The sequence below is a fragment of the Monodelphis domestica genome, chromosome 2 (assembly GCF_027887165.1).
Source record: "Monodelphis domestica isolate mMonDom1 chromosome 2, mMonDom1.pri, whole genome shotgun sequence".
Taxonomy (NCBI): domain Eukaryota; kingdom Metazoa; phylum Chordata; class Mammalia; order Didelphimorphia; family Didelphidae; genus Monodelphis; species Monodelphis domestica.
The window spans coordinates 133671777-133684010 of NC_077228.1; the positions used below are offsets into that span (position 1 = coordinate 133671777).

Sequence of the window (12234 nt, forward strand, 5' to 3'; positions counted from 1 at the left end):
TAATAGTGACTTAGAGTATTTTTATATATTGTTGGTAGCTTGAATTTTTTCCTTTGAAAACTACCTCTTTACACTTCAAGTATTTCTCTATTTGTCTATCTATAGCTCTTAGTCTTATAAATTTGAATCAGTTTCTGATATATTTGAATGAGACCTTTATAAGAGAAATCTGCTGTAAAGACTTTTCCCCAGTTATCTCTTTCTCTAGATTTATACTTTTCAAAGTATTTCCATTATCTCTTCTGATCCCACCAACAGCCATATGAAATAGGTGGGGAAAGTGTTATTTTATCCACAGTTTATAGACAAAGCAGATTAAGTGATTATCTAAGGTTACACAGTGAATCAGTGACAGATGAGCTGGAACACTTATCATAGGATCATACATAGATTTAGAGATGCAAGGTAGCTCAGGGGCCATTTAGGGTCAACCCCTTTAATGTCCAGTATCTTCTACTATACAAATAACTATGGTACTGGTATGCTTCACTAAATGGAAGTTAAACATCTAAAATAAGTAATGAATGCCAACCCCCAGGCAGCCTCCAGGATGTCATTTCCTAACAATTCTAAGGAAATGTATCATATCCTTCAATTAATGATCAAATGATATATTTGTGAAGCACTTACAAGTGTCTGGCACATAGTTGGTACTACACAAATGTTAGCTATTATTATTCATTATGGATTCTGACAATATTCAGGGTATATAGGATAATAAACTCAGCTATAAGATCATAAGACTTAGAGCTCAAAGAGACCAAATGAGAGAAACTGAGGCCCAGAGAGGTTATGACTTGCCCAAGGTAAGCTTATTCAGATCCTGTGTAATACTGACCAGGTTACACATCTGAACTATATTATATGCAGTAGATCTGGAAGGCATTTTAGAAATCACCTAGTCCCACCCTTTCACTTTGCAGAAGCAGAAACCAAAGCAAAAAGAAATTAAGTTACTTGTCCAAGGACTCAAATGTAGTGAGTAAAAGAGATTGGATTTGAACCTAGATCATACAACTCCAAATTCATAGCAAAATGCTTTTCAAAATACATTTAAAAATGCTACATAAGTCCTAGGCTTTGTCACTACTATAGCCATTGTCTAGATGATACCCAACTTTGAAAACAGTTAAACTATTCTGTTACAAATTCAGTTTGATTTTCCCTGGCCTCTAAGAATAAATTACTTTCACATCAAGGAATATCTCCAAAAACAGCACAATAATGCACAGTTGCAAATAAGAATGTGGGGTGGAAACCGCTTCTCCCCCCACCCCATACAGACATGTTAACTACTGCAAATGAGATTCTATCCACTGCTGAGAGATGGAACTCTCCTGGATGGCAGCAGTTGCTATAGTTATGGTTACAGTGTCACTTGTGTTATAACCCTATATTTGCATTTTGATCATAACTTTCTGGAAAATTTACTTCTACCATCAAAACCTATTCACACTCAGCTCAGAGGTGTAATTTTAAAAAACTAATACTATATAGTCCAGTTGTGGGTATTTGTTAATAACATTGCTTTCTTCTTCAAAAACTCCTTTGGAGAACATGATGGAGTGAATTCTGGCTACACCACAGAGAGGAATCCACTGCTTCCATAATTGCATCTGACATTTTTATAGTGCTTGGCAGTTTAAAAATGTTTTACAAATGCACAGAGTCACATTTGATTCTTGCAATAACCCCCATTTGTTGTAAATGCTACAGGTATTACTTATTGTCCCCATTTTACAGAGAAGGAAATTAAGGATGAAAGTTTAAATGAGTTGTCTAAGAGTCATCAAGGTAATAAGAATCTGAGGCAAATTTGGAATTCAGGTCTGAAATCTAATTCCCAACATCACACTCTTTCTGGTCCATAGACTTAATAGGAAGGCTTGACTCAAGACCCTTCTCTAGGACTCTGTCTTTTAGCTAAACAATTTGTCAAACCACTCTCATGTTCTCAAGTAAACTGCTAGTAGGAATTTTTGCAAACATGTTCATCTTTTGGGAGGCAATACTGAAATTTTGAACTTTTTACATAGCTGGTTTAGAAGGAAAAATAATTTCCAGTTTGAAAATGAGCAGAAAAAAAATTCACATTCAGAAGGCAATCTCCATATCCTTCTAAGACAAGGATTCTTAACTTAGGTCATGGACCCTTTCAGAAGTCTAATGAAGCCTATGGGTCCCTCCTCAGAAGAATGGTATTTTTTAAAATCCATAATGAATAATAAAAGCTAACATTTCTATAGCCCCAACAATGTGCCAGACCCTTTGGTAAGTGCTTTACAAATATTATCTCATTTGATCATTAATTGAAGGATATGCTACATTTTCTTAGTAAAAATTAAGATGTAATCTTTTTCCATTCAGCTTCAAGAATCTCCTCCAAACTCAATCCATCCACAAATGCCCAAGGGAATCCAGGTTAAAATTCACTTGTTCATTCATGGGGTTCACTTGGGGATTTAAATCCATGTCACTTGACCTTAAACCAGTACTATGTTCACAATATCAGGCTTCCCCAAACTCCTTAGCTCTGCTGTCCTCTACTGAGATTATCTTCCATCTACTTGGTATAGATCTTGTATTACATAATTGTGCAGTGGATAGAGGGGCAGGCCTGGAATCAGGAAGACTCATCTTCCTGAGTTCAAATCTGGTCTCAGACACTTACTAGCTAGGAGTATGACTTTGGGCAAGATACTTAATCCTGTCTGCCTCAGTTTCTTCATCTGTGAAATAAACTGGAGAAGGAAATGGCCAATCACTCCAGGATCTTTGCCAAAAAACACACACACAAATGGGGTCAAGAAGAGTCCAACATGACTGAACAAATGACTGGGCAATTGTATGTTGTCTAATAGAATATGAACTCAGTGAGGGCAGGGGCAATATTTTTGCCTTCCTTTGTAATCCCAGAGTTTACTTTGGCACCATGGCTGAGCACATGAGTAAGGATTTTAAAATGGTTTTTTTGTTTGTTTAACTGCTACCTTCTGTCTTAGATTACTAAGTATCAATTCCAAGGCAGAAAAGGAATAAGGACTAGACAAGTAATTTGTCCTGGGTAACAGCTAGGAAGTGTCTGAGGCCAGATTTAAACCCAGGTCCCTCCTGATTACTGTTCTCTATACACTGAACCATCTAAGCAGCCCCTTAAACGTTTTTGATCGACTTTATTTGTAGATTTCAGGTGAAGAAGAGAAGCCTTCCATGCCAATTCATTCCACATCTAAATAGTTCTAATCGTTGGGAAGCTTTTCCTTAATTTCTGACTAACTCACTCCAGTCATTTTAACAAGATATTAGTTTTTAAGTTGTCCTGAGCACCTAGCTACTTCTTATATTCCCTGGAGTGTGGAAAGTAGCGCTTAAATTTAATCTGTATTATAAACGGTTCTCCATTGCTTAGGTGACAATCAACAAAGCACATTTTAAAGCTTAATTTGAATTATTAACATTATTTTTTCCACTCCTTTCTCAAGTCTAGACAATCAACAAAGCAATTAGTAGATTGAGAGCTATTTGAGGGTGGACTATCTTTTGTCTCTTTTGCCTCCCCAGCATTTTAGCCAGTGCCCATCACTAAATAAATGTTTGCTGACATTACCTCCATCATTTTCTATTCTAGTTAATCAAGAAACAAATTAGATTGTGAGTTTCTTGAGGACTGGGACTGCCTTTTGTCCCCTTTTGCATCCCAGGTGCTTAGCACAATGCCTGATGAACGATAAATCAAATCCCTTTGCTCCAGGAAGATTTGAGCTACAAGAGGCTGCTGCTGTTAGTGCTGCAAGCCTCTAGAGTAGGGCTAGGACCCCCAGGCATATGGTGCCCCCACCCCCGGCTTCAGAGCTGCGGGTAGCGTTTTAATCAGTGCGCTGAGGGCTCTTGCGAGGGAGAGGCTAGGAGACTGTGCTTGAGGCAGGGTGGGGGGAGCATTGTGAAGTGGTCAGGGCGTCACAGGCGGCTGCGTCCCCGCCCGTCAGGCGCCCTCAGGATGTGAGGCCCGGGAGGGGCGAAGCTGGGATTCCTAAAGGACCTGCTGGACGGTCCGGAGGCTCCTCAGCGCCTCCGCCAGGACCCCAGACAAGGCGAAGAGAGCAGCTCTGCAGAGAGCCGGGGGAGCCGCCCGAGGGATGGAGGGCACGGGCCGTTTCTCGCCGCTGCCTTACCTGGAGGTCTACGACCATGAGCCCCTGGGCGGGGAGCCGGCCCCGCTGCCAGTGGCAGGGCCCCGTGGCAGCCCGGGCGGCCTCAAAGGCGAAGCCTTGACGGCGAACAAGGACGCCCCCGCCGCCGCCCTTCCAGGCTGCCAGGCCTTTGAGCGAACCCGCGGGGCGGCGGGGACCCCGGGGACAGCGCAGCAGGCGCTCCACCCCCCGACGCCGCAGCCGCAGCGGCGCCTCTTCCCCAGTTCGCCCCGGGAAAGCCGCAGTCTAACCGACGTGGGCCGGAGACCCCCTGACCGCGCCCGGAGGCAGCTGCCCCGCAGCCGCCGCCCCGACGACGACCGCGACTCGGCGGCCAGGGCCTCGAGGCTTGGAAGGGCCAGTTACAACTTGGCCTGGCAGCAGCCCCAGCAGCAGCAGCAGCAGCAGCAGACACTGTCCAACTCGGGGAAAAAAGATATGCCCGCGCCTACCCCCCGCGGAGATTACACAGTCCCGCGCGGGACCTTGACGCTGGAACGGGAACCCAGTGGAGACCAGTGGGCCACGACTGTGCGCAGGTGCCTGGGTCACTGGGTCCCTTCGTCTCACTCCTTGGAGAAGTCGGTCTTGCCCTCGAAAGAGATCAGGGTTCGAGCCTCCTCCCTGGAGCCCCGGGGCAAGACCGTGAACCAGCTGGTGGAAATCGGAAGCCAGTACTCCCAGACACACGGGGCCAACAAAGAGACTCAGATGGAATCCTTCCAAAACTTAAAGGACAACCAGACAGAGTCCATGATCCCCCCTCGGGATAAGAAGATTGTCACCCTCATGATGGATCGGCTGAAGAAGGCCAGGAAGATACAAGAGCTGCAGCACCAAGCGGCTGAGGCCTGGGAGGAGGTGAAGCGCTGCGACCAGAGGTTCCAGGTGATGCTGGAGAGAGAGCGGCAACATCAGCTGTCCCAGAGCAAGGAGCAGTGGGAGCGTCAGAAAGAGGAGCGTCGGGCCCGCCTCAGCAAGGAACAGCAGGAGCGGCTGGAGACATGGGAGAAAGAGATGGCCTTGAGAGAGAGCAAGTGGAAGCGACAGGTCCAGGAGCAGGAAAGCCAGCGCAGGGAGAAGTTGGAGAGGTCCCGGGAGCAAGCAGAGTACCGGAAGCATTGCCAGGAGCAGATGCTGAAAGAAAAGGAAGTGATGCAGAGGGACCGAAGGGAGCAGAACATTCAGCAGCTTCAGGAGAAGATGGTGCAGGCCTGCTACAAAAGACAACTCAAGAACTTGGAAGGCAGAAAGAAACTCCAGGAGAACAATCTCACTGCCTCAGCCAGTCACCAAGTTCGCAAGGTCCTGCTAGACAGTCAGAACAAGGCTGAGGAAATCCTAAGGAGACTGTCCCTGGAGCAAAGATCCCAGAGGTCTCAGGAGATCCACCAGCGCCTAATTGAGGAGAGGCACAAAGAGCTTAAAGAAAAGGCCCTGAAAGAGGAAGAGCATCTTCTGTTGGCCAAGTGGCGAGCAGAAGAGACAGAGGAGCAGAGAAAACTGCATAAAAAAATGTTAGTGGAGCTGGGGGACCTGAAGATCCAGCAGGCAAGGGATAATGTGCATAAAAATATCAAAGACAAGGCAGATAGGATCAGGGAGTTTAACTTTCTTCGAGAAAAAAACCACTACTTTCTAAAGCAGAAAGCCGAGGAAGAGGCCAAGTGCCACATCGAAGGAATCAAGGAAGCCATCAAGAAAAAGGAACAGAAGATGAGCCAGATCTCCAGAGAGAAAGATGCCACTATTGAAGAATCCCGAAAGATTGCCCAAGCCTCTTTGCAGATGAGGGAGAAAGTGAAAGCTCTTCAAGTTTCCTTTGACAGGATGGCCTGGGAAGCTCAATTTAATGCTAGTCTGCATGGAGGGAGCCACTGAGACTTTGGCATGAAAGATCCCACAATCTATAAGCCAAAAAAAAAAAAAAAAAGAGTGAAAATGTAACACATTCATTTTATAATCTGCCTATAACCTGGCATTGATATAAAGTGGTTTTTAACCTCTAACTGATCTCCTTTCTTAAGTACAACTTGCTATTTTAGTTAGATTTTTAAAAGGGAGAGGCAAAGGATAGTTTGGGGGAATTTACCTTATGTTTTATATAATTTAGGTTTGTAAATCTTATTTTAAACAGAAAGGTTCTTATGTTTTCATCACATTTCCTGGTTGCCCAAACTTTCATTCCCTCTTTCTCTCATATTCATTCCCTTTCTACTTACTCTTTCCCTGCTTGCAATATAAAGCCTCTACCCAATCTTTAAGGGGGGGGGGGGGAAACTTTCCCACTTTTGACAAAGAATGCTATCCATCTCCAGAGAAAGTACCTTTGGAGTTGACTAGATACATATCACAGCATACTATTTTTTCATGTCAGTGTATGTAGGGTTTTGTTTTGGGGTTTTGGTTCTGTGTGAGTGTGCTCTTACAACAATGACCAATATGGAAGTGTGTTTTGTATAATAAAAATAACATTAAATATATATGTATATATGTATGTTGCTATCTCTTCCATATAATGGGAGTTAGGATCCTGAGATTTGGAAAATCCAAGGAAAAAATTTTGGTCTTCCCTTCACATATTAGAGAAGTTTGAATTTTTTTCTTTTTTCTTTTATGAGATGTTTATAGTTCTTTAGTGTAAAATTTAGGTTAAATATTTTGTCAAAGGCCAAATGTAGGCAAATGTTAACATTCTCGGCTTTGAGTGTCATCTGCAGGCTTTCTTATTCTTTTTGCAAACTTTAACTTTTTACTTATTTTAACTTTAAAAATGAAATTGTGTAATAATATTTATGGTATCAAAAGATAAAATATGTTGCTATTATACACAACTAAAAAAAAAAACCTTTCCCTGGATCTTGCCACTTTTTCAAATATTATCTTCTATCTTTCCTCCCTTTCATAGACAAACTTGTGGGGAAAGTCACTTGTACTCACCATCTTCACTTTCCCATTTACCCATTTCTCAACCTCTTCTTTCCAGTTTGGCTTCTGACCTACATTCACTAAATTTGTTCCCTCTATGTTCTTAGCTGATAAATCTGATGAGAAAATAGTCCTCATTTTCATGATGTAGCTATGGCTTTGACACTGCGGAACCCCCCCAACAACAACCCTTTTTTTTCTTTGACTCATCATTCTTCTCTTTTTCTTACTACCTGACCATGCCTTTTCAGCCTCCTTTGCTGTCTCAATACCCATATCTACTTCCTACTTCCCAACATTGTTGTGTCCCTCAAGGCTCTTATCCTTGGACTTTTTTATTTCATGCTCAAGCACCCTTGGTTATCTCATCAGCTCCCATGGTAACAATATCTATATGCAAATAACTCCAAAATCCATTTATACAACTCTGATCTCCCTACTGAATTTCAGTCCTACCTATCTAGACCAGGGTTTTGTAACCTTTTTTTGTGCTGTGGTTATTGTTGTCAGGTCATTTTTCAATCATGCCTCACTCTTTGTGACCCTGCTTATGGTTTTCTTGGCAAAGATACTGAAGTGGCCATTTCCTTCTCCAACTAATTTTACAGAAGAGGAAACTGAAGCATGTTGGGTTAAATGATTTGCCCAGGATCACACAGCCAATAAGTGCCTGAAGCCAGATTTAAACTCAGGAAGAAAAATCTGACTCCAGTCCCTGTCTTGACTCCAGATAAATCTAGGTGATTTTTTTTGTTTGTTTATTTACAGCACTTTTATTTTTCCTTAAACAAAGTTGTGTTGGGCATTACAATTTTCAACTCTTGGGATAACTTACAAATTTTAGTATTCTACTGTCATGTGAGAACATTAAGGCAACATACAAAAATCTTACATAAAATTAACTAGATGCACAATTTTACAGAGTTGTAAAAGCAAACTTTTTTGCAATTCATGTTTGAGTAATTAACCCCATAACACAGGGATAAAACAGTGGGGTAAGGAGGGAGGGGAATGATTATTACATTATCCACCTAGCTGCCCTATTGTATCATGAACCAATTAACAATTTGGTGAAACCTTTTAGACACCTTCTCAGACTAATAGTTTGTTGTCTACATTCATAATAGAAGGAAATGCTAAATTTTGGGTAGAACTTAGTGAAAACAAGAATATAATTTTTTCTCCATACAAGTTTGCAGATTCCATGAAATCTATCCTTGAATCTCCAGGTTAAGAATCCCTTATTTAGAAACTCTTGGACATCTCTACCATGATTGTGTCTCATATATAACCTGTCTAAAATTCATAATTTCTCCACTAAATCTGCCTCTCCAAATGTCCCTGTCTTTTTCCAGGGAATGACTATCCTTCTAGTCATTCATGTAATTTCAGTTATCTTTCATTCTTCTTTCTCCTTCACCCCCACAGTCAATCACTTGCCAAGTTTCACACCTCTTTTAAACTTCTACAACATCTCTTACATATCTATTCCTTTTGGTTCACTCACATAGCCATCATACCTAATTCAGACACTCATCACTTTTCTCACTTATATTATCATAAGAGCCTGGCCTCTGAGTTTCTACTTGCTCACTTCTCCAAATCTTCTCAGGTACTGCTTTGTTCCCAAATTACCTTGAATTCACATATTTGTGTGTATTTGTTGTATCCCTCTCAACAAACTAGGCATCTGGTTTGTAAGTGCTATTTTCTTGTCTTTGTATTCTCAGCATCATGATATTTTTTCATGATAGTTACTTAATAAATGACTGTTGAATTGAACACAGGAGCCATATTTGGACAAAAGGTAGAAACAATTTGTAAAGAAAATAGATTTGGAGTCTGTCCCAGTCTATATATTCTTGCATTTAACATCACAGGATTCTATGATTCTTTTCTCCTTTTTAACCCTTACTTTCTGTCTTAGAATTAATACCAAGTATCCATTTCAAGGCAGATGAGCAGTAAGGACTAGGCAACTGAGGTTAAGTGACTTGCCCAGGGTCACACAGCTAGGAAGTAAGTGTCTGGGGCCAGTTTCAAACGGAGGACCTCCCATCTCTGGGCCTGGCTCTCAATTCACTGAGCCACCCAGTTGCCCCCTGACTTTATGATTCTTAACAATAATCCTCTCTGATTCTATCATTGTTTTAGCTCTCTCTAGTTCATCTTATGGTCTGAACAGGCAAATAGTCCATTGGCAATACTTTGCTAGATATAGTTTGAGTTTTGATGTCTAAACCATCTCTCTTCACTTCATTCACCTTGTTTCTCAGCAGGGTCAGATGCCTCTGTTCATCTCTGCCTGTTTTTTGAATCAACATTCCCTCATCTCTGTCTCTCTTTTGACTTTGTAGAAGAATGTGATAGTATTGTGTTTGCCCCTACTGCTTCTAATTAACCCATCCAGACTGCCTTGAGCATAACTCGGCAGGTTCTTTTTCTGTATTAGAAATCAGGCTATTTTATGGTACAGACAATATGTATATGAAGCCAAGTTAACCTATCATAAATAGCATTAATATGGTACAAAATAAATAAGCATTCCATCCCAAAGACAATATTAGAGTGGGTGCTTAAAGTGGTGTTGCAGAGATGAAAAGGAATTTGATTGGAAGTTTGTTGTGATATCAAGGTTTTTGTTTTTTCTAATGAAATACTGCAGTGAAGTATCATATAGAAATCACTACAGTGCTCGATAGCCTAGTTAAAACCTCCTGTCCCCATGCTGCGACTATTGCAGTAGTCTCCTAATTGGTCTCCTTAGCTCCGTCTTCCCTTTTTAAATCCAAACTACACAACACTGCTAAAATATCAGATCATGAATCAAGAGTTGGAAGGGACTTTAGAGACTGAGGAATCTTTTTTTCTTAATATGTGTCTTTGTCCCTATTTACTCCCTTGGACAAAAATCTTCAGTGGCTTCCCAGTACCTGCAGAAGTTCAAACTCTTTTTCTTGGCATTGAAGGACTTCCACGGTTTGGCCTCTCCTAATCTCTTTCCAATTATTTCTAGGTCTAGTATCACATAAAGCCTTCAACTTCCTATTCCAGAAAAATCTACTTACCAGCCTGTTAAAATGAAAATTCTCTGGAGACTATAACTTAATTAATAATTATTTATTAAATAATAAAAAGTGTCAGGGAATGAAAATAACCATTACAGGTAGCTGGTTCTTCCCTTTGCAAGCTTCCTACCCCAAGCTGTCTGTGCCACCTTCACACTTCACGACAGGCAGGCTGGCATTCTCTTACACAGCCTCAAAGCCTTGTGTGCACATTGCTGGGGCTCCCCTAGCCATTGCTCTTCCTGATTGGTACTCTTCTGCCTCCCCCACAGTCAGCACATGAAAATTCCTGCCACTTCCTCTCTCCATGGTTCTGAGACAAATAAGAGCCCTATTTCCCTTCTCAAGGCCAGTTTTGTGCTGCTTGTGAGGTCACTTTTCTATTTTTCTGAATTGGCAGACTCCAATCTCAGTCCAGATCAGAGGTGGGTCTTCCAGATGCCAGGAGTTGCCTCACAGTCGTTAGAACCACCACACAGCACCAGTACAGCATCTCTCAACACTATATGAAGGACTCCACTTATCACCTCAGAGAGATGCAGGTCAGAGGTTCAGAAATAAGATCCTTTGCTTTAAAATCCAAAGTTGTCTTGACAAGCTAGTGTGAAATCTTCACAAACCCTTATAAGTACCATATATTCCCAATGGGACCCATTTGATCTTAGAATGCCTTTCTCCATCCTTCCTGTCTTATCCTTTCCTTCAAGGCTCAAATGGAATTCTGCCTCTTCTGTGAGACTTCCTCAGACAACCCAAACCTTTAGTGGTCTTTTTTTCTGCTGAGTTCTTGTGAAACTGTTTATCTACACCACTTAGCACTTACTACATGCTATCTTCATCTGAACATGTGATTTTTTTCAGTGTAGAAAATACTTACATGGAAATTCATATGTAACTTTTAGTCTTAAGAGAATTAGCTGGAGTCCTGAGAGGTTCTGGTTTTTTTTACCCCATTGTCACAGATCTAGTAGCTATTAAAAGCAGGACTTGAAATCAGGTCTTTCTGCTCTGAGGCCATCTTCTATTATGACAAGCTGCCTTTCTATTTTTAATTTCTGTGTGTATATCCTATAGCCCCAATCAAATCAAAAATCAAATCTGAGATGATTAGAAGCATTATCAGGGTACTGTGTGCCACTGTGCCTAGGATAAGTAGGTACACAGTAAAAATATTGATTGATGTTGAGGTCAGACTTTGAGGTCTGATACTGTAGGACAGAAGCTAAAAACAATTAGGTGATCCAGGTAAAAGTATGGAAGTGCTTTGGTTTTCAGGAGAATGTGGGGATAGCTGTGGAGGTCCAGGATTTGAGAACAATGAATAAAGATGTAACTTAATGGAGGCAGTATGTAATCTATGATCCTATTTGTTAATTTGTGAAAAAATATTTTGGTTAGGCTGTAGTCAACTCTCACCTGGCAGTGATCCTGATTATGTTTATCCAGAGGGCCCCTGAAAGTTTTTAAGTAAATCACTTTTCACTGGCTCTAGCAGGATTGAAATGTTTTCTCATTAATTGTGTTAATTCTACTGCCTTTGCTAGTCGTTAACTATTTGTTCCAGCCTGAGAGGCTGCACTGACCAAAAAAAAAAACAAAACAAAAACCCCCAAACCAAAAGATTCCAAAGGTACAGATTCATTGACTGCTTCTATCCATTCATTCACCTACCTGACCATAGTCTGGACTACCTCTAAGAAGATTCCCTACCTGTTCCTTCACCCACTACTATAAATATTTGTTAAATCTAGTCTTTCAACAAAGAATATTTCTGATTATTTGATAAATCAAATTTGACCACTGTTTGAAAGCCTTTTAAAAACATCAGAATATACCCACATTTCTGGTCAGTTACAAAGAAACTCAGTTTCAATCTCTAATTACACTTCAGCTTCAAATAGCTGTTTCCAGGGTTTTTTGAAGTCTACAATATTACAGATGTTCTAAATCCAAATCACTTCAGTATCAATAATTTATTCACAACTTTATATTTTGAAGTTAAATAAAGGTTGGCCTGTTCTCAAAAGCAAATGATTCTACGGAATTAG

The 12234-nt window shown here is 41.0% G+C and overlaps 1 protein-coding gene across 1 annotated transcript; it reads left to right on the top strand.

Moving 5' to 3' along the window:
• Positions 1–3973: 3973 nt before the first annotated feature.
• CCDC185 (coiled-coil domain containing 185) lies at positions 3974–6199 on the top strand. The gene has a single exon (XM_001376181.4). The coding sequence runs from the start codon at positions 4137–4139 to the stop codon at positions 6069–6071; it is 1935 nt and encodes a 644-aa protein (XP_001376218.2). The 5' UTR covers positions 3974–4136; the 3' UTR covers positions 6072–6199.
• The last annotated feature ends 6035 nt before the right edge of the window (positions 6200–12234 follow it).